This window comes from Amblyomma americanum, chromosome 2 (assembly GCF_052857255.1).
Source record: "Amblyomma americanum isolate KBUSLIRL-KWMA chromosome 2, ASM5285725v1, whole genome shotgun sequence".
NCBI classification, from domain to species: domain Eukaryota; kingdom Metazoa; phylum Arthropoda; class Arachnida; order Ixodida; family Ixodidae; genus Amblyomma; species Amblyomma americanum.
Window position 1 is genome coordinate 4,847,740 of NC_135498.1, and position 27,692 is coordinate 4,875,431.

Sequence of the window (27,692 nt, forward strand, 5' to 3'; positions counted from 1 at the left end):
TTTCATGTTTCTCTTGCAAGTTTGCATTTTTTTCAAATTATCTCGTTTTCAAAAGACGTATAGTTATATTTTATCTAAAAAAACTGGTCGCAGCGAGAAACTGCCAACAATCTTTTAACATGATCGCTTGAAGGGTCCCGTGTCGCAGAAAAGCCTGTGTCCACGTCGTCGGGGTTGCTGCCGTTAGTGAAAAGTCTCGTTAGAAGCAAAGGATTGATAAAACTGAGGTGAAAAGGAAATTTGGTTCACTTGGTAACGCTATCGCGTTCTCCTCTGCAAGGTGAAGTTCAATCGTGTGCCGTTATTTCCTGCGCTCTATTTACTTTCCTGCTACCAAGTTTCTAATGCGATAGCATAAGGAGTGACATGAAGCCGAAAGCTGCTCGTATAGTCAGTGTGAAGCCGCGATGTCAGGAAATAATGATCAGAAAAGAACACATAACCGCGAAAGCGTTTCGAACCCACGGTGGTGCGAGCACACGAGCTGCGCTTGCCACTGCTTTAGACCACTCATCCATCGCCGCAGCATTTCATCCCGCGTGTTGAACTACCGGTATCTCGCCTTGTGTTTGTACATCCACGTCTTCGGCAATTTTCACACGCTTCTAGACTCAAAAGGACGCAGGCCTAAAAAAGGCCCAAGGAAGTGCCATCTGACGAGCATGGAGCAAGTTACATGGAACGATTGGAGATTTGATCTACCGCAGGACGGTAACAATTAAAGAACATAAATTGTTATTAGTGTTAGTGAATTCAGTTCAACACGAAGCGGTCACGCGTAATCTGAGCCCATGTGCTCTTTCCTGTCCGCATGGGTCGTATTGACCGCCCGTGAATTTAATATGTACTACTATTTTTGGTGACTCTCAGCACACAATACGTAGCTTTGCCAAAGACCGTGTTTCCCCCGCTGCTCTTTCATCTGAATTCGGACAGTACCAATCGATAACCGCAGCGTTTCCATCATCCGTATCCCCGCTCACACTGCACACGCACCGGGTAACAGGGCCGCACACGACGCTTCTCGAGGCCTCACCCGTCGAGCAGGGCCATTGGCCGACTCCCACGCGGTATTTTCCGCCAAGAACCGCTCGGTAACATACCACGCCGTCATAATGCATTACCGGCTCAGACGACCCGCTTTCCACCGGGTGATAAATCTTTTAACAAATCCGAAACAGCCCTTTGGCGACAGCTTCAAACGCTGTCTCTCCTTACGCTGGCCCACGTTTCCCACCCATGCCATGTTTCTCGGTAGCTATAGCCCTGACTGGGCCCTCTGCGTTCAACGCGCGGACGGAGCCCACATCTTATGGGCTTGCCTCGCTGATCTCTCTAAACCAGAACTGCAACTCAGTACTTTTGAGCAATGAGAGGCGGCAGTGCTTAGCTGGGACCTGGCTGTCCAACGCCGGGCCCTCGACCGAGCCACCGAGGCCATCCCCATGCAACGTCTTCTGATCACCTGGCGTCCATTTTTATTCTTTTCTGGAGCTAATAAAGTTTTCCTCCTGCTCCTTCACGAACAACCAACACATCCTCGTCATCGCTTCATCATCTGCTTTTCAAGAGCGCGTAACTGATCGTCTTCAATTCTAAATAATCATCGCGGTTTATTTTCTCATTCCAAGTGTAATCCCACCTTTATGTAACACTTCTTAAAAGGAGGCCCTTGAAGAAATAAAACTTAGCTGAGGTACTCCTGAACAGCTCTTCATTTTGAGAATAGACTCCACCCCCTCGTTTTAATAAAGCTATTTTACATCACTGCAAACCCATCACTCGCAAACTGCCCGAAAAAACTTTTGGAAGCACGAAAACGGAGAACATACGCGCTAATTCTTTAAAAGTCGAAAGAGGAATGGGGCCGAAGGTACTAGAATTAAACGCTTATAAGAAAGCAAGTCGAGCGAGTTCTCTAAACTCGTACACCACGAAAAAACTCGCTCACGAAGTTCCTTTTTTTTTTCGTTCTCGTTCAGTTTCAATCGTTATCTGTTTTCTTTCTCCGTCTCTCCAATGAAGCCGAGTCAACCGCGACAATTTTCCGCCCTGGCAACTAGTAGCGCTAAGAGGGTCTCCATGTTGCCTGAAACCTGATTTCTGCTACCTTGTCTTTTCTATGCAACTTCTGACCTCGCTCTAGCCTCGCACACTGCGATATGAACAGGTCTATGAAGGAACAAAGTTACGCTGTGTGGTAATTAGGATTAGAAAACTGAAGCAAGGCACTCACGTGTTACGCCTCCCACTTAGCGGAGGCATTTTTTTCCCACGCTCCGCTCCTTCCAGAACCCCGACAAAGTTTCTGAAGCAAGCGGCTGGTCCGTGCTCCGTACCGTCCAGTAGCCGCAGATGGAGTGCTAACCCTCCAGACACAGTGCAAGTGTCTTGTCCGCGAAGCACGCAAACAAATAGCCTAACAGCCACTGAGATAAAAACCTCCTCCGGGTCACGGAGTGTTCCTTTTGGGAGATTACGGTGACATGTCCCTTTCCGACCACGCACCGGCCTGAGGTGTTTACTGTCTGGGGCATTCGTAGACAGAAACGCATTCACACTCTGGTCATTCACTGCTATTCGCCCACCCCAGAATGACCTCGACGGGCGTTTAAAGGCTGACCCTACATCCTTGTCTAGATTATTGCTTTGCGCTTTGGCATAACACTGTATAATTCAAGCGCAGTCATGTCATTTCAAAACAAGAAAAAAGCAGACAGGCTTATTCGGGCCTTGCTAAGGTTGAGGAACCCGCACTGTGTGAAAGTATGTTACATTCGGCAATTCGCTCTTCGTAATTTTCAATAATCTTGATTCTGCGAAAATGGCACCGGTTATTTGAAGCTCCTTTCCTTCTGTTCCACGAGTTCCATATAAAGTTGTCATTTTTTCCAAAGAACCAAACAAGGTATACTACACACTGTCACCATTAAGCTGTTTTGAATCGCACCAGAGCACAGCGAACGCTTTAATAGTTCGTGAATTCATCCGACGCGCGTCATTTGTCAGAGGTAAATCAAAAATGGCTCGGTTATCGCGGCGAAAACTTTGGTTCGTGCACCTGAACGCGCCGATGGAACACTCCATGAAGGCCGCACTGCAGGGCTGCCCACATGCTTCGACCACCTGCTGTTCTTTATCGCCCGCTGAAATCTCATCATATGAGTGATTTTGAATTGAGCCTCCACCGAAATCATAGAGGCTACATTCAATTCGTATTGAAAGTGCACTAAAGAGCGTTCTGGCATTTTTTTTTGCTTTAATTTAATTTGAATGGTTTCCGTAAATAAATAGTTTCACTCGCAGACAACATGCCAATCAGCCTACAGAAATAAAAACACGCGTGGACCATTTGCTTTCGCAAGACTCAGCGTCATCAGTCTGCAATTTCCAATGGAAATATTATAATACGTGGAGGCATCCAAGCCAATTTTTAATACTCTTTTTAGGCTACACCTAAATAATAGTTTAATAAAATCGCTACATATTTGTGGATCAGAGGACATATCACCGAGGAGGAGGAAAAACATTTATTAAGAGCATAATTACTGGCTGGATTCAGTAGGGGAACCCATTGGTGGCCATCCTAATCCGGCCCCTCTCAACCAACGATTTCTGCACGAGTAGACAGTGGCTATAAAAGATTTCCTACCAAAATAACGAGCCCAGAGCAAGCGGACTATGTTTTCTCCTCGTCTGCTGGCGCATGGGTGATGCGCACGACCACCTGCTCCGGCTGTACATAATCCTACCAGCAACCCGCACATTATTAAAGATCACTGTGGGCATAACTCCGCCAACGGCGAAGCGTCAGGTCATCACGCGATTTGGCTGAAAGGCACTCGGCGCGTGCTTTTCGCCATTTTAGTCATGTTGATTTAGCCCTCCTGCACTGCACGGTGAGTTGAAAAGAAACGATGGGAGCCGGGGTGCTTAATCCATGTTCATAGAAAAATCGGCCACACGGGATAATCGTTCGAAGTTTCTAAGAATGGTCGGAGTCTATAGATCGATTTTCCGCGATAAAAAGACGAACTCATAATCATCTGTAGTGCAGCTTTGAGTTGTTTTGGTTTTATGGTTTGGTTTTATAAGGTTTGACGTCCCAAAGCTACACAGATTATGAGAGACGCCGTAGTGGACGGCTCCGGGTAATTTCTACCACCTGGGGTTCTTTAACGCGCACTGACATCGCACAGTACACTGGCATCTAACATTTCGCGTCCATCGAAATACGCAGCGGCCGGGATCAAACCCGCGTCTTTCGTGTCAGCAGCAGAGCACCATATCTATTGAGCCATTCAGAGGCTCCTTAAAGTAGTGTACTGTATTTAAGCTCGCGCACGCTCCAAACTTGCTCCGCCCATTCTCTGCAGTAACGCTATCTCCACGCGAAAAAACAAACTAAAAATCTGCCAACTTCATAGGAGTACTAGGTGGGTCTGCCATGTTTTAAAAAGTACATCGCCAGCCCAGCGGGTGCTAAGGCCCGAAAGAAGAGTCCCTTTCGAGCGCACAGCGTTTCACGCTGTCTCGCACGTTGTGTTATGGGGCCACTTTTGCACAGACGCGGAGAAAGGCCTTTTCCGCAGGTTATACAGCACCGGTTGGAATTCTTCCAGCCTGTAGCGCATGGTTTGTTTTTGCAACATAGGGCCATGATATCCCGAGATAACTCGGCTTGTCATAGCCAGTTTTATACTTCTTTATGGCACAAAGTAGAAGCCAAGTGTGCCCCTCCGCTTCCGTGCCGATCCTAAGCTGACTTCTTATCGCCAGAACAACGAAGCAAGGCTGTAAAGATACCTCAACAGTTTTCATTGCACGCAATTTTACTGTGGCTAGGTGCGAAACGTGAGAAAGCGCTGATATTTTGGAGAAGCTACACACAAAAAGTAATTTTTCAGTTGACGCAGATGTTAAAACACACTCGCAATTCTCCAAATATGGTTGAGCATGCCTATTTAGGTTTTTACTACGCTTTTGCCACCTTCCTGAAGTTTAATTTTCTCAAAAGCTTAATTCCCGGCCTGCTTACCTCTCAAGCCACCAACAGATTCGAATCGCAGCGTAACCTCATTGCAAAGAAACGCAATTCCTCTTGAAACGACGTCATATAATTCCCCGCAACGTGTGAATCAACAATGGTCACGCTGCACAAATTTCAGCGCTCTGCAGACGGCTAATATTTAAATTAGCCCACGAAACAGGTTGTTTGTCAAGACATTTCAGTATTCTTCGTCATGCTTACTTATGGTGCGCTCGTGTAGCTTTCCTCTATCTGCCGCCTATAACTCGACATCAAATAGTGCATATCCAACAATTCTGGACAAAAGCATTTTTGAGCGGGAAACTGTTTATGAACGCAATTTTTCATATATTGTAAGATTTCCATATAACAACGTCCCCGCAGACCACCGGGCGGCAGTCTTCCTTTTTTTTTTTGCTACGTTTTTGCTATCGTCAAAAGCATTCCACATTGGCTTTCTATGGCAGTCTTAAGTGCTCGATACGATCGCTGCAAATGCGTTAAAAGAAATATTTTCTTGCACATCAGAATAAGCGACCACCACCTTCAATATTTCAATAACAGAATCTTACAATTCATTGATATTAAAAAATTTTATTCGAGAATGTTGGACATGAGTTTGCTGAGCAGAATAAGGCTCGTGAAGGGCAGAAAGCGCTCGAGTATCTCGCACGATATTTCTTCAAAACAGCTTATAACTGTTCGATGGTCCACTGATCAGCTAGCACATCACAAGTTCTAAATTGCTATTCGAACGCTAAGTTAACCCCCGCAAAGATTTTTAAAGGGCAGGAAAACATCTAACCGAATTGCCCTTGCAACTTTCCCACATGTCATTGCTATATCTGCTACAACAGCGCTGTGGTCTCTCGAACCTGCAACAGAGAAGACTCATTCAATCAGTCTATTATTACTAAAAAAATACCGGTGGTCGAAAGGTAAGGCGGAGAAGAAGCTGTTTCTTCACTACTTTCCAAAGACCCCTCCACCCCGCGAGCACTGAAAGGCTATATTCTACATGAATTTCATACTGGGCAAAAAAAAAAAATAATAATACGTTCCTACACAACGCCAGGCATATTACAAAGAAAACCGTTGAGGACAATACCATTACCATCAGTTCGTGATGGGCCATGGCGTCAATGATACAGTCGGTTATAATTTATGTAGGGTTTGAAATTCTAGGTTTAAACCAAAAATAAAACTATAAACATCGGCCAAAGCACTCTCGCTCTACATAGCGCAAGAACTCAGTAATGACATGGCAAACCACCCTTTATAAATTAACTTCAGCTTGTTTTGTACAGCAATAGCTATTAAATGCTCTTTCCCGGGTTTCACGTCAGTGTAGTAGCAGCAGTAGTAGTAGTCGGCGCAACCGGAGGGTGCTTACCACCGGAACCATCTGGAGGTTCGTTCCTTGGAAGGAGGAGGGCGTGAAGAATCGCATGGCGAGCACGTGTGGAAAACAAAAAAGAACGCGCCATAAGTACAAAGATATGAAGTCGCTGCGCTGTTCTGTGCTTCAATCAGAGTGCCTCAACCGGAACCGAACCTGAACCCGAACTCTCCACCGAACCCGTATTTTTGCCCGGAACCGGAACCGAACCCACATTTTTTTCGCCATTTTAGAACTGAGCCCGAATCGAACCGATTCAGATGAACCGTTCCGAATCGGTTCGGGACTTGATTCAGTCCCATTTTTTTGCAACCTGGCATACTTTTTTTTCACACAGAATGAGACACGCTAGCACGTAGAGTTACCCATCAAAAGCTGCCTGTGCTTGACAGTGCGAAAATGAGCGCAGTTTTTAGGACAATAATCAGACAAAAAGGAGTGAGGATATGAGGCTTACATTTTTTCTCAGCATTATTCAGTTCCTGTTACTATCGATAGGCACATGATATTTAATTAGGCGTAGAAATCGCCGAGAACTCGTAAAATTTGAAAAAAGCTGAATTTTGACGGAGATTAAAAAAACGTCCACGATTTTCTTTAAAATTTCTCTGGGAGACCTCCAGTTCCTGGTAATTCTAGGACAAGAAAAAATGCTGCATTGGATTGTTTTAAACTATAAAATTAAAGGCCTAGCACAGTCTATATTTCGTCCAGCTACCCTTACTGGCAATTGTGTATTAAAGAGAGCAACGGTCACGAGTTCGATTTCGAACTGACCACAAATAGCACAATGACAAAGTCTAAAAAAATACCTTGAAAACATAATTTTGCTTGCAAGCGTTTTCAATGAGTCAAGAACACGTTTGCTTCTTCACGAGGCTTCTATACATCTCGCTAATAGATTCGGGATTTTGTCCTATTTCAAAACTATTTTACGGCAATTTGGCTTGGAATCGTATCTATAAAACACATAGCTCAAACTTACATAGCGTTTAGATCAATGATAGCTTGTTTAATTGAACTTTAACTAAAGGTGCGCGACACGGTATAGTTGTGCTTCGTGCTTCTCGTACTCTAAAATGAGCCAGGAAAGCCCCTCCACTCCAGAAACGAGAAGATTCTGTGCATATGTGCACAGTGCACTGCACTGGCAGGTGGCTGTTTCTATCACAGCCACCGGTAGGGATTGTGCGACCGATGCTGCCATTCCCGACCAACCTTTCGCGACCAATCATTATTATAACTGTCACCTGCTAGGATAGGTTGTGATGACGCCATAAGGTTACGTGGTCTAGGTGGCGCGACGCCATCTTTCTATACACTCTTAATCTGGCTCCACTTAAATTCCAGTTAGTAACTGGAACTTTGGTGGAGCTTTAAAAAAAATTCCACTTATATAATTAGAACTGTGTTCCGGGTAAGAAAAAAACTAACGAGATATGTGGAACACAGTGCTATTTAAGAGGAAAATGGCTCAGTGAAACTGAACTTTCCACATACATGTGTCTGGAACATAGTTGCGCCTATAATCCGGAAGGTATTATGTGGACCCACGTTTCACATGCAAGCATTTCATGAATTTCGACCTATTTGATGGCTTCACTGCTCGGCGTCACTGCATTGCGCATTGTCAATGCAGTGGGCACTGATGTCTGGTCATGTGCAGGAACCATGGAAATGAATCACAAGAGCCCTTTGCAGTAAGCTCGCGTTTGCTTGTCTGACATTTCTTGGAACAAGATATTGAGAGCTATATGTTTACATGGTCATACATCTGCTCGCAATGACACAGTGTTATCTTTAATTTATGCTGGGAAGACAGGTAATAGATTTATGTTGAATTTCCCTTCTGACGCTTAAATACTTATAACCACAGGAGAGAAGTACTACAGGGGTTTACATCGATCGCGATAGGAAATGATTAGCATTGTATTGTTTAACAGTGTTATGTAAAATTTAGACCACGAAAAGTGGGTTAAATTTGGAAGAAACGCTTTGAATCACTTATTCAGCACGCAACCCCTGTCTAAAAACATGGCTGCATCTCCAAACGTATGGTTGTTGAAAACTCGAAAGACAGTACTTCTTGACAAAATCGAATTTCCAGCTATCATGCAGTATTTTTTTAACCACACCACACAACCGTTTGACTCATGCTCATTCTGTATTGTTAGGGCCGAAACTATAAATAAACAAAGTGCAAATGAAGACAAGATACAAACAGATGCAAACACTTCAATCAGTGTAGCGCAAAAGATGTGTATGCTAATTACAACAAATCCGAGTCAATGACTGCGCAACACAAATCAGACGAATGTCCCCGAGCTGCACGAGCCGCAGAAGAAAGCCTGAAACAAAGAGGTGGTTCAGAGAATTAACCTTTGGCGTTGCGTTTTTACACGGTATTCTTTGTGTTCATATCCTATAAACATTCTTTAGTTCAATAACCTTCGTGGCCTATTTGAGCTACGCCATGCTGCGTCCCTTTACATCACGTTCATTGCGTGGTCTCAACAAATGAGGTGATATTTAAAAGGCCATGCAGAGAAAATCACAGCAGCAAACTCACTTGTCACGATTTATCTTGGCCTAATAAAGGTAACTAATAAAGATAAAACTATTCAAAGGCAGGCCTGACTAGGGGTCTGTTCATGCGGAGCACAAGCATGAAGACATAAGCTAATCATGCAGCAATATGACAATTAGCGAAATAATGTATACGCAAGCAACATGGATTAATTCGTGCAGCTATTCTAGCAAAGACACAAAAGTGGAATACAGAAGTAAAGGTACGGGCAAATGTAAACGGAGCATGTTCTTCCATTCTAATTGCAATCACGCCTTCCATATATCAGAGATGAAAAAATATTATTTGTACTCGACAAAGCGCACTAGGCTCCTCCAGCAATCTGGACCTGCTACAGCTACCAGCTTATATAAAGGCAACGCGCAAAAAAACGTTTTTATTATATCTCGGTTTTTGCTTCAGTACTATGTAATCTGTCAAAAAATACAATAAAATTTTGGTAGGATCTAACTGAAATTCAATGGATCCAGTAGGACACTAATTGCATCAAAATGGATTCGGATTAAAATAGGACAGGCAACTGGTCTTCTGAATCCAGTTTGCGCAATTGGTTTTGTCACTGAAGCATTACGCCGAAATAGCATTTGCCTGTTAAAACAGGGAATAATTACTCGTTACATTTACTTTCAGGGACAGAAGTGGGCAGGGCGTGCGAGCGTGCGCAAAAACGAACCCCTGGCGACGGCATATTTTTATAACACCGTGTCCATTCCTGTCAGGAGGAGCGGCTATTAGGAATGCTGCTGCAACGGCGCTCCATTCGGTTGGACACGCGAAGCAACACTCCGGCAACCCGCAGCAGCAAGCTGCTTGCAAAGTCCAAAAAGAAATGCAGGCTGTCAGCGCCTTACAGCAGTGGCGGCACGCTCTAGGAAACGCACAAGCTTGTCTACTCATCGTGTTGTGCTTCTCGCACCAAGCCCAAAGGTGGCAGAGCGAGCTGACGCTTACAGACGATCACCCCCTTGGTGCGCGAAATGAATTCACCCTCTTCGGGCCAAAAGATGCATTGCGAACATTGGCGACGCGTATGGGCAGGAAATGGATGCCGTCTCGCAGCTTCGCCCACTGCGAAGGCGTATTTTTAACGCTCGAGCTATTTACCGTCTTGGGCCAGCAAGACAATCTACTCTTCCTAGCGAGTAAATCCTGCACCGCCATCTGATTTATGCTTGACTCGGTATCTTTGTGTGTGATCACGATCATTTCCTAGCCTATAGACAAGGTGGACCCGACACTGCAAAGTTTATGTAAACGCCGCCATGGGCCTTTTTTTTTTTGTCAAATTAGCCACAGACCACGCCGTAATCACAAAACGACGCCACCCTTTTAACTGTCGTTCACATGCAAGCAAGCGATGAAGTATTCTTTGATGCTACCTTGGAGCGAAAAAAAAAAGAACACGAATAAAGCCAGGGCCATTTCTTTGCTTTGCGTTAACCCAGACCTCTCCTCAAAATTTCGACGAGCTTTCTTCCTCAGTCTATCAAAGGCACCAACGGCCACGCCATATCTGTGCGTGGAAAGCGCAGCGCTCACGTTGCAGGATTTCAATTGCTGCTTTGCTAAGACCAGAAACTGCTAAAACTGCCCTCTATGTCTGTTTTCCAACAATACGCAAAAAGCGGCCGCAGTTCTGTAACCAAGTCCAGGCCAACAACCCAAACCATATCACAACGTTTGAGAGGTGGCTTGGTTCGCAGTTGTTGGGAAGCGTTGTTAGGACACTGTTACCACCTTGTGCTCAGCCGCGACGATTATAGACAGAAAGCGCTACGTTGTCAGGGAGTCGGCACTTACCTGGGCGCTGTCCCATGAACTTGATGCTGTCCGCAGGCTTCAGGCTGCGGTGGCGCGAACTTGACGGAGTGCTTGTAAGCCGTTCGCATCTCATTCACGGCATCAAATTTCCATGCCACTGTGGCCTCCGTGCTCCGCCGCAAGAAAAATCTTTTTAGGGAGGCACTTCACCACTGCCTTGGCTTTCGCTAAGAGGGACGGTTGCACTGTCTGCCCCAGAGCCAGTGGTGGTAACTGACGACGCTTCAATCGCCAACTGCAGCGATAAGCCCGTTTTCAAGCCGGCAGGGTCTGGCGGCGCTGGCGATGCCAATGTGGCTCAAGTGCAGCGTCATCCATGGTGTCATCGCCGTTGATCAAGCGTGCTGCTCGCGTGACGGCTGTAGCGGATTCTCATGCCGTTGGCAATGTTGGCGACAGATTTAAGCAGCGCTTCCTGACCAGCGAAACCGCAAAAACTGTTTTTACGCTCTATACAGCTTCGGCTCAGAAATAGGCTTTCTGCGGTCCCCGGCTCGATTAGAGCAGTGTAGTGTGAAGATTAATTGGAACTCTATTTTAGAACACGGCCATCTGTCGCGTACACCGCTTGTGCTGGATATTCTTGGAAGGGACCTCGGCTCCTCTTCCTCTTACCGGTACTTTTTTTGTTCCTTGTCATGGCCAGCTGCGTTGGCAGTAGCTTAATTTCCAGTCTTTCTAAGCTCAAGTTTCTGTTCAACAGCTGAGCCGTAAAGAGATAAATCTATTGTATGCTTACCTGTCGAGCGGCATTGTAATGCAATTGTCGACTTCAGTCTGTTTTCCTAATGCACCTTATCCGATTCTCAAATTTTATTCATTTCACACTCATGATCCAGATATTCGGCAACCATTTGATGTACTCTATCACTTCTTCCAAGCTAACAAACTTAAAATAGAAAATGCCCATCGCAAAGCAACCAGGTTCATCCTTAATTGTTAGAGTTGGAATATTTCCCCAACAGCCCTACCGCAAACCGCAGGACTTGAACAGCTGGCCATGCGTCGTCATCGCGAAAAATTAAAGTTTTTATACTTATATTATCGCAATAAAAGAAAAATAGATGAAGGAATCTTATTTGAGCAAACATCTTGCCGCCCTATACGCACCTACCATTCTAAAAAACTTGCCGTGTTTTCATGTAAAAGCAATGTTTTTAAATAGTCGTTGTTTCCCTTACCATCGCTAAGTGGAATGGTTTACCCACTGAACTTGTTAATTGCTAATCAATGAATTTATTTTTACAAGCTCTGCATGAAGCATGGGGCTCACATGTATCCCCGTTTTAGTCCAAGTTCGATGCCTTCGTTGCCAAGTTCGACGTCATTGACAGTTCTCTGCCTTTATAATCAATTTTGTGTTGTGTATTCTGCTTTTGACTCTGTTCGCTAGCGACTTCTGTTGCATGTACTTCTCGTTTTAACTATTATGTCTGTGCCCCACTCCTGCCTAAGGGCCTGTAATACAGGCCGGCAGTATTTGCTAAATAAATAAATAAATAAATAAATAAATAAATATAGCTGCCTGTTGTAACTTGTTTCACGGGTACAGCGTTAGAGAGGATGTTCGAAAGAAATGTGTGCGTCATCATGCTAATTTAGAATTGGTCGACAGGAATTTGCAGTCACATGACTCTGGGATGAAAATGATTAAAACTGATCTTAAAATGTCACTGTGAGGCCATAGCATGGATTAAATGTCAATATGGCATGTAAGGGTATAAGTGAACTAATTAGTCTGAATAAATTGGGGTAATTAGATGGGAATCGAACCGATGACCCTTGTGATTAGAGTCGGATAGGTGACCCTTATTCTACTGAGGCACGTTAGTTCGACCTGGCTAAAAAGAAACATTGTGTGTCTTGTGGCGTATCACGTGGTCTAGTATGACTAGCTATGCATGTCAATGAGTCTATGAAATTACAAGCTGAGAAAAATTAACAAAGAAGGTAGCAAATAACCATTCACACTGTAGCGTCATACCCTAACGGTAGATTTTTAGAGACCCCCTAATTTTTTTTTTCCTTCCCAGACTGTTGAACATTACGTTACTTCTGTTCCGTTAAATTTTAGTTCCACCTTTCTGGTTCGGGTGTGCGAACTCTCTGCTGTCTGACCCCGAAATTGCCCTTCGAGTGACCCCACAACTTCTGAAACTAAAAAAAAAAAAATAGCTGCCGTTAAACTATATACTGCTGAACCTGGTTAGAGAGCGAAAGCTGTGGTGTATCGGGCAAGTAGACGCGGCTTACTGTCTTTAACGTTGCGTGCGTTCCGCACACTGGATAGGCAGCGCGCCCACACTGGCAGGTGGTAGTTAAATTAATGGTTGATCGCGAGGTCACCCCAATGAACGCTGCGACCTATTGCTGCAATACCGCGTGTCTGCCACAACGATGTCGGCGCTAATGCATGCAGCCCACACCTCTCTCTCACCACCGCCACGTGCTTGAAAGCGTGTCTGAAGCGTCCTCTGACCCAGCCAATTATGCGCCTTCCTTGCCTCAAAATCGTCGAAGTGTTGTCAACGCCAACGCCAATGAACACATGCGAGCGCTCGGTTTCGGCTGCAGCTGAGTGATATCACAGCTGTAACGTGGCTTCTCCTCAGTTCAAGGTCAAACTTGCGCACACGGCGAAGAAGCTACGGAGCGGAGTAGTAAAGATTTCGCTTTAAAAACAACAGAGGTTTGTGTGTCTCGTTTTTTTTTCATCTACTTTGCAATAGCGCTGAATCGCATACAGTGTCTTGCAAGCTCACCAAATGCACATTAATCTTCTCTATGTGTAAAGCCAGTAACAGGAGCAGTCCAAACTTCCACTAGGCGAAAGTGATGAATAGGGTATTCGTAGTGCGCTAAATGACAGAAGTCAATTTTTTCTGTACTACAGTGGCCATACTTTTATCTAGAACCCCACGGGGTTTTACTGGATCAGGTTTGCATTAAGCGGAGCGTGAAAAAGTTTTAAAACACATCTGTTCCACTTAAAGCCAGTCGATCCACTTAAAGCCAGCTGGTTCCAGTTAAAAAGGCCAAATAAGATGCGACTGAAGTTGCCGTTCCACATAGAGCACATTGAAAATAGTTTCTTTCCAATGAACTAACTGAAACAGAGATTTAGGTGGAACTTATGTGGAGCCGATGGTGTTTATTTGGAACCTAGATTAAGAGTGTACGCTACAGCTGGAGCGACGTTCCTCTGAACTTACCCGAGCTTGATCCAGTCAGTTCGGAGCACAAGACAAGATGACAAGTTCTTTCCCGGGGTTGGCACGCCTTAGTGCTTTACCTCTAATAACTCTTAAGGAAGGTTACCGAATTACTCCCCACAAGTGCACAAAATCAATTCCAACAGGATTTGTTCTTTTTGGGAGTCCGTTCAAGAACGTCCCCCCCCCCCCAAAAAAAAAAAAAACACGGCATCACGACAAAACACAAAGCGATGTTAAGAAGTTTCTGGCTCCTGACACAAGCGACAGTTCACAGACCATGGCACAAAAGTCCCTTTCTCACAAGGCACGTTTCGGCAGGGAAGGTTTACATGTGTTAAGTTTAAAAAAAAAGTCTTTCCGGCCGATTGAATACACATCCGTTGCACCCGCTTTAATACACTGTTGTCTAGAATGGAGAGGTTAGGCCAAAAAGGTGCGTTCACTTGCCTGCGGTACAAGGGAGGCTGACGAGTAAGTGATGTTGGTTTAATTTGGAGCTTAGTAATGTGGTGAATAGTGGACTGAACTAGAGACGTTATAATTAGTGAAATACTAACTAAAGTAACATTATGTGCTCAATGTGCGGTGTGGAAGAGCTGAAAGTCAGGTATGTAGAAACTGTGTCGAGATAATTGTGATAAATGTGTGAATGTGAACAAGGAACAGTGATTTTGTGTGAAGAGAACCCGCTACAGGGAGCCGTTAAAGCTGTCACATAACACCCGTTAAGATGTGGCTTAAGTGTCCCCCTAATTATAGAGTATCTTTAAAATGCTGAGCTTCGGCGGACGCGACGACTCTGGCTCGCATCTTTTCCTCGTCACATAACAAACATCTTAACACGCCCGTGAATCGACCGCATAGGCTTCAATGGAGTCAACTGCAACTGCACTGTACAAACAATTCATAATTTGACTATGGCACTTGTGGTGTTTTATTGTTTTGTACATTCCCCTTGCAAAAATTCCTTCGTGGCACTGAAGGTATGTTTGAATCAATAAATAAATAAGGAGACCAAAATAAAGGGCTATCCGAACATTATTGGCCTTCTTCCTCCATGTTATCGACGCTCTTTCCTCAAATGCAGCAGTAGTTAAACGTGCGACCGTGAATTTCTACTAGTTGGTAATTAAAACAGAAGGGGATTACTCGATGTAACAAATAGCATTGAACAAGAAAACCTACGCACCGACACGATTTTCTTTTCTTTTTCAGCCTAAACAAGGAACTGTTCTCGTTTAACTAAATCTCGCGAGCCTCTCAGCGACAGTAAGAGAAAGAGACGAAGTCTTGTGTTCTTTCGTGCGCTCCTACATTCCATTCTTCGCTAAGCCTTAATCGTTGAACGGTTTTGTAATACCCTTCCCGAAATAGCCGAGGGCAGCGGCTTTCCATTCTATGGAGACCGCACCAGAGGAGGTCGAAGCCCTTCTCGGATTTTCAAAAGAGAACGCCAAAGCCATTGTCGCCAAAGCCCCATTTGGCGACAATGACGATCAGCAAGTTACGGCGATTCCTGCGGATTTGAGCCCACCGACACAATTGCTAGATCATCGGGTTGATGAATCGAAAGCACCCGAGCTCATTAGCGCCAAGCATGCAAGCCCGCCGCTTACCGACGCCAACACAGCTCCTTCCAGTTCGCTCACGGGCTCCGGGAAGACGGCGGACGAGCGGCGCACTCTGACCAGCGACACGAAGGACTCGTTTCGTCTCCTGCCCATCTTGGCAACGCTGTACCATTCGCTGGCGCCTGCAGCGAGCGTGCTCAAGAAGGTCCGCAAGCGCAGCTCCGCCTCCATGAAGCCTCTCGAAACGAGCAGCACCGAAAGCAGCACCCTCCACACCGGCTGCCACTCCCTCATCCTCAGCATTCTCCTCGCGGGAGGCACCAGCGCCGTCCTTTCTCTAGTGAACTTCATCATCAAGCGTCTGGAGACGGTCAGCTCGCTGAAATCCTCGCCTTTATGGCGTTCGGCGTCTTCATCGGCATCCTGCCCGCGGCTACGGAAGAGGTGCAGCCCTTCAGTCCGAAACGCGCTCTTTGTGAGGACCGTCCTGTCATTAGGCTCCGCCGCCCTAAGACTGTCCAGCCTGTCATGCCTGACCATCGCAAAATCTGTTGAGTCGAGGAAAACAGGGCCGTTGAGACGCCAACCGGATAGCTTTATTCCAGCCAGGCGAATCTCGGCACCAGCACGAGACGCCCGAGAAGCGTCCCAGCCGCCGCGAGCCTCACGCGAGCGCGCAGCAGCGCAGCCAAGCCACGCCACGCAGACGGTCTAGCCACTGCATGTGGCTACTGCCTACAACAGAAACCTCGATCATCGCCTGCCTCTATGTGCCATGACCACCTATGTGCCATGTCACGAAAGCAGCAGCAACAACAACAATCACCTGCCTCACCCCCCTCATGGTCGCTATCACGGCGAGTGTCTTCCTGGCCGGGCCCTGCAACTGGACAAAGGAGGCTGCCGCGGCCCTCTCCATTCTGGGCATCACTCTGGTGGTGAAGCCGCCGTTTCTCGCGACCACGGGGGCCTCTTTCACGCAGGAGCAGTACATCGGCATCGCCTATGGCCTCAGCCACACCGTCCTCAACCTAGTCGTCACCGTCTGCATCCGAGCAACGAGGGGAGTCTCGCGAAGCGTCGTCGTGTTCCACTACGGATGTCTCTCGATGCTGGTGGTGTCCATTGTGTCCGTCGCCATGGGCCGCCTGGAGATATTCTACGACTGTTCGCAGATCGGCTATCTCCTGCTCATCTCTCATCTCACCTTCGCCGTTCAAATGTTTCTCACCAAGGCGCTACAGATTGAAAGCGCCATCATCGTGACCATGGTCAAGACAACTTCGGATGTCATATTTAGATTCGTCATACAGGTAATTAATTCCCTGTAAGCTTTGGTTCTCGTGGGTGGGAGCTTGATTCATTAGAGTGCAATTTACGGTATTCGTAGCAGTATTCGCTTGTAATTAGGAGAGCTTCTGTACCATAATATAACATTTTCCTGGTCTTTATTTACTGAGCCCTATAAGGATTCATAATTTCTATTATTGTTTCCGAGCATTCTGTTTGCGCAGAGCAGTAAGCAAGATACATAATATGTCCATGCAACTTGGTAACCTAGAGTGATATATAAACATATGTTCTTTTCAAAATGTAGATAATTACAGGCGGTGGTAGTTTAGTAGAGCTTTGAAATAACCATCCATCACATCTGCTAAGGGAATCTTCCTCCGGATAGTTAGACCTACGTGAGTACCTGCTCCGTTCCGTTTATCTGTGTGGGTATACGGCTGTGCAGTGACCATTATTCCGACTGAGAACTTTACGGCCCTTTGTAATGTTATTTCCATCATACCATTGGCTTGATAAACGATGACATGTTTTCATTCTTGTGCTAGATTCTCATTCCAAAATGAATGAATAAAGTATCGTACTTCTGCTTGCAAGCAACGTAACACTAATTTTTACCAAGCGCCCTTTAATAAGTCACATCCATGCAGGCCGTATTCTTGAACGCGCATCCCGACATGTTCAGCCTGTTTGGGGGCCCGTTGGTGCTTTTTGGCGTGCTGATTATCGGCATCCGCAAGATTGCCGAGGCCGCAACACCCGGGTTCAATCTCAGGCGCCGAATCCGTTTTCTGCTCTGAGATAAACTTTTTCTTGCGTGGACCACATGGCTTTGTTCTTTGACTGCAGTGCGTTCTGAGCACTCTTTTTGAATTATTTTGTGGAGCGACTGCGCTGCCATCTACAGAGCTATTAAACGCGGAACCAATAGATAAGCAGTGAAATATAGTCTATGGCTAAGAAACAATGCTGACAGCCCCTATGCGCGGTAAATTAAATCACTCTCCCCCCCCCCTCTCTCTCTCTCTCTCTCGGTAAATAGCGAATGTGAAGTTGGGCAAAATAGAGAGAAAAGGGAGGGTGGGGAGATGAGCAGTAAATTTTATTTTCTGGCTCAATTCCGAGCCTTCTCAGTAGAAAGGGTGAAAGCGAAAACATGGGCGGCACAATCAAAGACGTGCGCTACCTTGGCCCCACTGCGACACCTATCGATTCTACGTTTCACTACAGCTTAAGGCCCTCTCACCGTAAAGCCACAAGAGGGCGGAGCGTTGCCTGAGCAGAAGCTGGTGCCTCAGTTTATCGAAAACAAAAGCATATATGCTGCATGTTTCTAAATCAGTTCTTTAAAACTGCACGAGCAAAAACTCGAAAGCGTTGTGCAGCCTTACGTATCACATTTATCAAGACCCAGACGTCAGGCAAAAGCTATCCTTGGGAGCGCCGGCCTGCGGTGTCCTTCGAGAACGCTCCAATCATTGCTCCAGTGACGGTAGCCTGTAAAACACGTTTTTTTTTTTTTTTCAGATGTGTCGTGATGTTAGAAATGCATATCTTTAAGCACGTGCGAGAAATTTTCTGACATTTTCGTTCTTATATTATTTTTGTGCTCAATGATATCTTCAAGTGCGAATTCATTCACGATTAAAACAGTCTAACTTACGGAACCTTTTTTTTTTTTTTGCCATGAATGGCTGCAGTGATGAAGAATTCAGTTTATTGAAGAACAAAGATAAAGTTTTCAAAATGCGTATGGCTTAGAGCCCCAAGGTCAGCTGGTCCTTTAGTTCAGCCGACGCTAGATCTCCTGAAGAAGCCTCCTTCCCCCACTACTAATGAGTAACCTTTAATCAATAAACACACGATCAACTCTTACTACAACAACTCCACAACTCTCAGCTATGTATTTCTGGCTGCCTCCACTCAGAACGAGATGCGACGCAACTAACCTGCTTATAGATAGAAACGAGAACGCTACCTACTCCTGTCCGACAACACCCTATCTATCGTATGCCATGTGGCAAGGACTTTAAGTAAAAAAAAAAATGTTGCTTTAAAGCTAGGCTACGAACACTTTACGATACAACGACAGGTGACTGTCTCCGTATTTTCTATGAGCTCAGGAAGTGACCGACGCTGCTGAAATTCTGGTGTCAGCTGGTGCGACTCCAACATGTGAATCGCCTGCCACAGTTGTGCGACTACGGTGGTAGAGTTTGTAGAGCCGGTATTAGGAAGTCCCCAGCCAGCAACAATACCATCTCAGTTTTACGTACTTTAGAAGTATATTAGTGTACCTTATATCCCTCTGTCAAATTAGGTGTCCAAAGCATGTGCCTAAACTTCCTCCCTCGTTTTAAAAGCTCCTTAGCTGATAATGTGTGGGCAGTATGTGTCCCAAAGACGCGCAAGGTGAATGGAGTGACTGGCGCAGAACTCCGCTCTCATGAACCTCAAAACACAAAAAAGATGCACTCTCCCTCGTTGCCGAGACTAGACGTAAGCACGAAATGCCTTCCAGCACGGCCGGCGTAGCATATTTCGGAGACGCAGCCTCGCTGCCAGGCACGGTCTCATGTCGGCGAAACACAGCCGTCCGTACACCAGCAGCGTCGCTCATGCGAGAGAGTGCCGTGTCTCCTGCGGACCGCGTTGCAAACAGTGAGGGCGGCGGATGTGCCGCCGCTTGAACATTGCTCGCGGATCCAGCTACAGTCGCGGCGCTCTCGCAACGCTCACACATCCGCGAGGATTGCACGTGTGTCGCGCGGGCTTCAGGATATATATATATATATATATATATATATATATATATATATATATATATATATATATATATATATATATATATATATATATATATATATATATATATATATATATATATATATATATATATATATATATATATATATATTGGCTTTGGGAAAATTAAAAGCGCAGTAACTTTCTCACATCTAGGTAGACACCTGAACCACAGGGTGAGCGAAGGGAGGAAGGTGCGAGTGTGGTAGAAGAAAGAGAGAAAGAGGTGCCGTAGTGGAGGTCTCCAGAGTAATTTAGACCACCTGGGGATCGTGCGCCTTCATCGCACAGTGTACAGACGCCTTAAGCATTTCGCCTCCTTCGAAACGCGGGACAGAGCGTACAGCCCCCGTCAAAAGTATACAGCCCTAGGGATTTGTTTCTAAGTCGTTTAGCGAGGCTCCCTAGCACATCTAACAGTCTAGAGCTTGGGAGGATTCCTCTTTCGACGGGTTACAGTCGCTGAGGATACATAACGAGGCATAGAGCAGTGCTCACAAGCAAACCCCTCGAGTCGTGTACTTCTGACGGCGAGTGTACATCCTTCGCGCCGGAAGATGGCTTCGTACATCACGGTACTAGGAAGTCACTGTCGTTGATGCATGCGCGAATCCGGAGGCACCGCAGCACGTAGGCACCAGAGGACAGACGGTAAGTTTCGCCGAATTTCGTTTAGGTTCGCTTCCCAGCTCTTCCTTCGATTCGCTCCGTGTTCTCTCCCTGTTCAGGCGCCAGGGTAACCCGCGAAGCGCCGACAACGGGAGCAAGGAACAAAAAAAAATATTTCTCGCTTAAAAAACCTCGCGGTGCCTCAGCATGCGAAAAAACTGCTTGACACCACATGTGCACCAATCTAATGGTAGAGTGTAGCCAGTATGGACCAGAACTACTTTCTGAAAGTAATGTCTACACTTCATCTATAAGGTGACCTGGGGGATCACATAGATGTAACTCCCCTGCTTATTACTACGCCCATAAAATGTGAATCGATTGCTGTGCACATTGAGAAAGAGAGGAAAAATATTTTATTAGGACGCAGCATTAAGTGTTGAGGGTCACCAAAACAAACTGGTTCCATGCCCGCCAGGATGAGGGACAGGGGTATGAGTAATGAGGGGATCGACTGGCTAAGGGGCAGAATAATAGGGGATGTTCCACATTAGCCTAGGGTTCGGGGCATGCAGGGGAGTATCGAGACGGTAGAAGAGAGAACGGGCAGGGGTGAGAAGTGCATTTTGATTTCTCATCTCAGAGTCACTCAATTATATTCTGCTCGTTACCGTAAGACATGTTAACTGCGTACTCCCTCACAGTGACTGCGGGTTCACGCTGCAAGGACGTAGTGCTCGCCAGGAATACGGAGGTGATCTGCAACCCTCTTGGTCGGAACAAAAAGTTCGACTGTCGTATAAGTGCAGTGCGTCAAGCAAAGAGTGCCACTCATTGAAAGTGTGTTCAACAACTGTTTATTTCCTTCAAGCGGTCTCATTCAGGTATCATGGCTTGTCGTTGTAGGAAGAAAAAGAACCATGTAGGAACATTCCGTTATCTCAATATACAAAAATATTGTCACCACTACAATCAGTTGAGATGCACTGCAGAAACACGTGGCCAAAAATTTACACCAAAAAGGAATCATTGCTATGGCCTGTGTGCTGCTACTGAGCCATCTTCGGCATTTCTGTGCACACACACACGCACACGCGCGCGCGCGCGTGTGTGTCTGCGTGTGTGTATTATGCCATCAGTGCTACAGTTTCAGCAGATTCACATTATCCGGAAATTAACACCCAGTTTAGATGGCCAACGAAGGTAAAATCTAAGGAAACAAGAAAACTGCCTTTCAAAATACCTAGTGTTCTCGTTTTTCGCGGAGTTTCCCAAAGGTTTGTTAAGCCAACGGTTAATTTTCTCTCAGTTTAGTCATAAAACCAGCCATTTCGGCAGTCGAAACAGTAAATAAAAGCTTACTGTTTATTTCTTTCAGAATCGCCTCGACTTGTTCGACGGCCTCCTTTGGGGTAAAACACTTGTGGCAGTTTCATCAATCGGGATTGTCACTAAACAATGACCTAAGAGCGGGACAGAGCACAGACTTGCGAAGCAGTGACAGGACTTGCAACGAAGGGACGCGTCGTGACGCTGTGCTTCATTGTGTCAAAGCATGGGCAGTGCGAACAGTGAGAATTTCGACACATCTTGACATCAACTAAATAGGTTCGACGAGCAATGTTAGGATGATCGTCGTCTTTTCTCGCCAAGACGGCATCATGAATGCACTCCACCGCTGACGTCCTATCTTGGTCGCTTTATGTGAGGACACCTGCAAGAACATCACCCTAAAATTCCTCAAGTCACAGCCTTGAATCTCTTAAGACCAACTGGCATAATTCCAGTTTAGCTTTATTAAACTTTTTCTTTTTATCCCTGTTTGTGATTAGCCAAAACGTCGTCACACCCCCGCCTTAACGGGCCAATGGTGAAGAGGGAACGTGAGGCACGGCGTCACGTCAGCCAGTCACGAAGAATGATAGAAAGAAAATTTGAATTCTTATGCTGCAGAAGCCCCGATCCTCAACACTAGACTCGCTTCAGTGTGTCAATAATGGTCAGTGTCCAAGTGGTGTCGAATAAGTAACATTTTATCTTGGTCACTATGCGAAACATCGTTCAACTGACGATATCAGTACATCATCAACCAAGCTCCGTTTTGCGAAGGAACCACTCACTATCGTTCCACAGAGTTCCCCGCCATGGCATGGAGCCATAACTTTTGAATATCACATAGAGAACCTTTGCTGTAACTTTCAATCCCCTTGAAGTCGCAGTTCTAGGCAACCTGTAGTCTTATTCGACCCCGCCTGGAACAAACTGCAGCTCGCAAAATACTGCAGCTCTTATCTGAATGACTCGTATGAATGGACAATGCGCATGCTGAACTTAAAATTTGTCCTGTCTAATCCGCCAGTCACATGTTCGCGCGATATACTGCAGTAAGGACACGCTGCCGGAAAGAAAATTAAACAAACCTCGCTAAGCATTATTTCAGCACCTTGAGCATCGGCGACGTTCACTAAGGACAAGTCATACCACTTAACTACATACTAAGTATTGACGTTGAGCCTGTCGACGAAGAAACTCTTGAATGCATCCCTAGCTCGTAGACCAAATCAACCTGCGACCGTTTGTCTTTCGCATGGCTGAATCTGGCACCCATGTTCACTCCTCTAAAGGCAGCTGTCGCACGAAGCTAGGAAGTAAGTGTGGGAAACATTCAGTGTTTGGCTATAACAAACGACAAAACTGCCAACAAGCCGTTGCGAGGCACTACGACAGTCGATAACACGGTCTGTGCTAGAAAAGTATGTGTTTTACAATGAATGTGGCATATATTTCTGAATATTCACACCATTCATCCAGCATGAGCTTGAACTGTGCACAAAAAACACCTCAATTGCAAACAAAAAAGGCTTAACTTGCTGTACTAAATCATTCCCGCAAAGTGAAGTCTAAATGCATTCTGCATTGTTGCATTATGGGCTTTGACGAAGGTTTAACTCAAAACTGTACTGAACTACTTAGCACTAGGCTGTTTGAATACAGCAGCCTGAACTTTTTTAAATGTAACAAGACACGAAAAGACATATGACGCACAGCGAGTGGTTTGTAGTCCATCGCGGTCCCATCATGTGTTCCATGTGTACTCGTGTTCTCGTTTGTTAAACTTCACGATGCTTCTGCTCACAAGCAGGTATCAATTAAGAAACGGCACGAAACAAGGAATTTAAAATACAAAAATTTCTCCGTGTAGTAGTTTGACATTTCGTGCTGTTTTTCTTTTTTCTTCTTCAGGGGTGCAAGACAACCACTCAGCAGTATCTCCTTAAGCAAGCTGACACTCTATTTTACATCATCATTCAACAAGGGTGCCTTCGACGTAGAAACAGTACCACGTCATAATCCAAGCAAGCACTGGTATTCCTAAAACATATTCCGTATATTTCAGCGTACAGCCTGCAAACATGTTTAAAAATTGGAATTTAGAGCTTTCCGTACTATCTGCAAGTTCATACATAGGCATGTTGTTTTTCAATGCCGACTAATGTAGCATAAATGCTCAACGAAATGCTGTGTACCGGATGCGGGCTAGGCCCCGGACGCGGACTGCATACCGGAAATTGGGGTATACAACACGTTGTTACGCTATTATTGTCAGGTGCACTGTCCATCATTTTCAAGCCGGTAAGTGACGCGTATTTTGCTGAGGTCATGACTCGAACCGTACAGCATCGTGAGCTCAACTTTGTGTGTGCTTGCAAGTATTCCATGTGCAAGACAAGAGTAACGGTTTGCTGAGTTCTCACGTCGCCTGCCTGCATCAGCTATCCCAGGTAACGCTTACTCCTGCAGAGTTCATACTCTGGCAGTATTTGGCTAAGGTAGCTAAAGCTTGCACAGCATCACTGTTATTCAAAAAGCCAGCTCTGTGAAAGTCATCGCAGGCTAACGAGCAACAGCTTTCTGTTGAAGGGTCGTTACAACAGGCGAGGGCGTTGTAACAGCGTTGTAACAGCGTTGTAACAGCAGCCTTATTACTTTCTGAAGAACATTCATCTTGGCTATTGAAAGAATAGCCCATCACGATCTAAGCGACCTGCTATACGTTGAAGCTTGCAACGTTTACGATTTCCGTTTCTCTAAACTCGCCATAAAACCCCTTGCAACTCGACGGTTCCATAATTACTTCAGGTGTGAACGTTGCAAAAACGCATAGAGAGCCCTGATGAGTTGTTTCCTTTGCGCAGGCGTGAAAAGGCTTTCTGCGATACACCGTAGTCATTATGGAACATAATCCGATGCACTGCAGCGAAGGTATCGACGAAAGTCCTTGTGAGGTTGTCCATGTCACTCGCGGCTGCGCTCTTTGAAAAACAGTCTGCAAAACAGCGCTCTTTTCGATGAAAAATTATTACGAGCCAGTCACTCAACACGCAAAAAAAATAATAAACTGGCTTTTAGGGCGGTATCCATGCCCAGCTGCTCTCATCCAGGACGACTGCAAAGCCCTGACCGCGGCACCAGGAGCCTGCAGCGCGCGGCACAGTCTTGATAACGAGGTGCTGGCGTCGCCCATCGCCCCTGAATTCATGGCACTTTTGTCTGCACCTTCACCATGTCTTTTACAACTGCCCTCTCTTCCCGGTAAAATCTCCGAGTCTAGCAACAGATAGGTCTGAACTGCGTTTTTCAAATGCAAGCAGATTTCCTTCGTGCTGCAGAAAAAGCCCCTGAGGTGTTTCTTGTCACGACCGTTCACACGGTTTGTTCTCCTAATTCTCAGTACGCAGGCAGATCCAAAGTTGTTACTTAAAGAAGACAATCCCTTATTGCGCCCAGGGCACGATGACAGTAACCGACAAAGTGCTGTTTCACTCTTACTGACATAATAGTCGAGAAAGGACGTAGTCTCTTCTTTTTCTGTTGTTGTTAAAGAACTAAATAAACATAAATAACCGTCTGAAACTAATTCCGTGCGGGGCGTAAGGAGTCTGCACATCTAAGAGCAGCAGGTCCGTTCCCTCCGAGACAGCGGCATATCTTTTTTTCTTCTTCAGATCGACGCCGACCGCCGGCGTCAGAGAATCCGGCAGCGGTCCCTGCGTCCCTGGTCGCCGACTCCCCGCGCCCCGAGCCCTCCGCCGTCGTCCAGGGCGCGCACTATGTCCCTGAAGAGCATGCCCACGTGCCAGTTGTACTTGGCCGAGCACTCGACGTATCCGCAGCGCCAGTGCTTCTTGACGAGCCCGGCCACCTCGCGGTGCTCGCGGGGCTCGCCCAGGTCGTGCTTGTTGCCCACCACGAACACGGGCACGCCCTGCATGTTTCGAGACTCGAAGATCTGCTCGCGCATGTTCTTCACGTACTGGAACGTCTCCGGGGCGTTCAGGTCGAAGACGAGCACGTAGGCCGACGCGCTGCGCAGCCCACAGTAGCGGAAGTCGCTCCACTCGTAGAAGGAGTTTGCCGGGAAGTACGGCACCACGGGCAGGTCGGTCACCTGCGATGCAGTGGAGGGAGGTCATGGGAGAAAGCTCGTTTGTCTTGAGGAAATGCGAACAAAATATAAAGCGGAGATAAAGCTTTAGCCGTAACTTCAACACAAGCTTCCTTTTCGCCAAGCGCAGCAAGCTTTATTTGACTGTTCAGTCTTAATCCTTGAATGCTTTAAGCTATGGCGTGAGACGTGAGCTATGCTTCTTACAGTTCATGCACTACTTTCGTGTGGTTTAGGCACCCTATTCTTTGCAACCCAACTCAAATCAGGTGCAACGAGCTAGCTGTGTCTTTTAAGAAGGCATCGAAAATATGCAACCTGGTGAAAACTACAGAAGTACGAAGAAAGTAGAGAGATAAAAGGTGTTAAAGGGTAGTAAGACATAGCCGAATACCCGAGTAAGGTAAATATGAAGGCGCCCAGAGTCTAGTGGATCAACGCAGAATCAACGAATTACTGATCACCTGGTGCATTTCTACTCTGTGGTCACATTCCGCACTCAAAAACATCCTTATCTTCTAGTGACGTCCGGCACAATTATCTTCTGGGGCTCAGATCAGTAAGCATTGCTCTGGGCGAACTTGTTCCACTTGCCGTTAGTAAGCCCCGAACAGGCCCTTTGTCTCTATGCTGAACTCATCTATGTCTTCCAAATGAGCATAGTCACTCGAGAGCATTCAGGTGGTAGGAGCAATAGTCAATTTATCCTTGCGAAGGTAAAATTGCTCAAAATAATAATAGTGGTAATGGGTTTACTCAATTCTTAGAAAGGATATGCGCAGCCTACAAAACCTACACAGGACTTGTGTGTCAGAGCCACGGCACAGATGGGGAAATGTAAAATAAAGAAAGGCAAGAAAAATACAGCTACCTGAGGAAATAAAAGAGCATCGCATCGACAGCAAACGAACAGGTGGAACCACATGCAGAAGACAACTGAGATTGTAACAATTATTGCATAAAATACGAGATTGTAACTGAATGTTTCAAGAAGCAGGAATCGGAAACCGAGGAAAAACGAACAGGGATGCCGAGGTAGCTGCGTAAAGCAAAGCGGGTGGTCTATGCGACATACCTGCAGGTCGTACAGGCGTCCGTTGACCACCACCGACGGGTGGTAGGTACGGCGGCTCTCGGTGGGCACGTATGTCTCGCTGAACTCGCTCCACACGAACTGGTGGATGATGGACGTCTTGCCCACCGCCGGCGCGCCGAGCACCACCACCTTCACCAGGCTCATCCGGCCGCCACGCTACTGCTGAGGAGACCGCACGCCTCGGCTGCTGCGGCGCGCACGGGAGGGCGCCACAATCAGCTCTCGTTAATTTGCGACGCTGTCCCACCCCAGAGTAACCCAACCCAAGTAAGCTTCTGCGGCTCAAACCGCCTACACTGGTGAGACAAGGGGAGTAACACAAGGGCATATAGGCACAAAGTCATTTATGTGAAGTTGCATTGGCCCTGAAATGCCCCAACAATCTTAACAGTCACAAAAATAACCTTAAAAGTAAGAGTATCGTATAACTAACCAATTACAAGACGTTTTTTACCGTAAGTTTTTGTTTCGGTCAGCGTCAGCGCGCGGACCGTGCGTGACGTAACATTCAACCCGCTACAGCCTCGGTGATCACCTGGCCTCCGAAATGCCTGACACGAAGAGAAGGCCCGACTAATCGCGCCTCCAACCCTACAACAGATGCAGGCAAGCATGCTACAAGTTCTGCGTTGCCATTTGTTCATAGGAACCTCGTAGATGTCACGATTATTGTCTTGTCGGGATAACGTCGCTCGAAGTCGGTTTCCCTTTGAATGGTAATGTTCAGGCTTCTCGCAGGCCAATACTGAAAATTATATCACGTTCCATGCACTAAAAGCCTGCCATTGATTGAGACCTGCTGGATGGCATCGACTTGCAGTGAG

At 46.2% G+C, this 27,692-nt stretch overlaps 2 protein-coding genes and 1 pseudogene across 4 annotated transcripts in view; 1 reads left to right on the plus strand and 2 right to left on the minus strand.

The window, feature by feature from the left end:
* LOC144120453 (scoloptoxin SSD14-like) overlaps window positions 1–11,075 on the minus strand; it is a 34,309-nt gene extending 23,234 nt beyond the window's left edge. Inside the window, exon 1 of one of the 2 annotated variants that reach the window (XM_077652860.1) lies at window positions 10,816–11,075. In XM_077652860.1, the coding sequence (XP_077508986.1) occupies window positions 10,816–10,904 (89 nt within the window). In that variant the 5' untranslated portion in view covers window positions 10,905–11,075. Of the gene's footprint in view, window positions 1–2,236; window positions 2,403–10,815 lie in introns of those variants that run through there. The other variant, XM_077652861.1, reaches the window with a different exon arrangement.
* A 4,374-nt stretch (window positions 11,076–15,449) lies between these two features.
* On the plus strand, window positions 15,450–17,712 carry LOC144119506 (solute carrier family 35 member G1-like; annotated as a pseudogene).
* A 3,458-nt stretch (window positions 17,713–21,170) lies between these two features.
* The window catches only part of LOC144120456 (ras-like protein family member 10B), a 48,176-nt gene continuing 41,654 nt past the window's right edge, over window positions 21,171–27,692 (minus strand). Inside the window, exons 3-4 of one of the 2 annotated variants that reach the window (XM_077652864.1) lie at window positions 26,848–27,052; window positions 21,171–25,775 (exon numbers count right to left, since the gene is read on the minus strand). In XM_077652864.1, the coding sequence (XP_077508990.1) occupies window positions 25,353–25,775; window positions 26,848–27,012 (588 nt within the window). In that variant the 5' untranslated portion in view covers window positions 27,013–27,052 and the 3' untranslated portion in view covers window positions 21,171–25,352. Of the gene's footprint in view, window positions 25,776–26,847; window positions 27,056–27,692 lie in introns of both variants that reach the window. The other variant, XM_077652863.1, reaches the window with a different exon arrangement.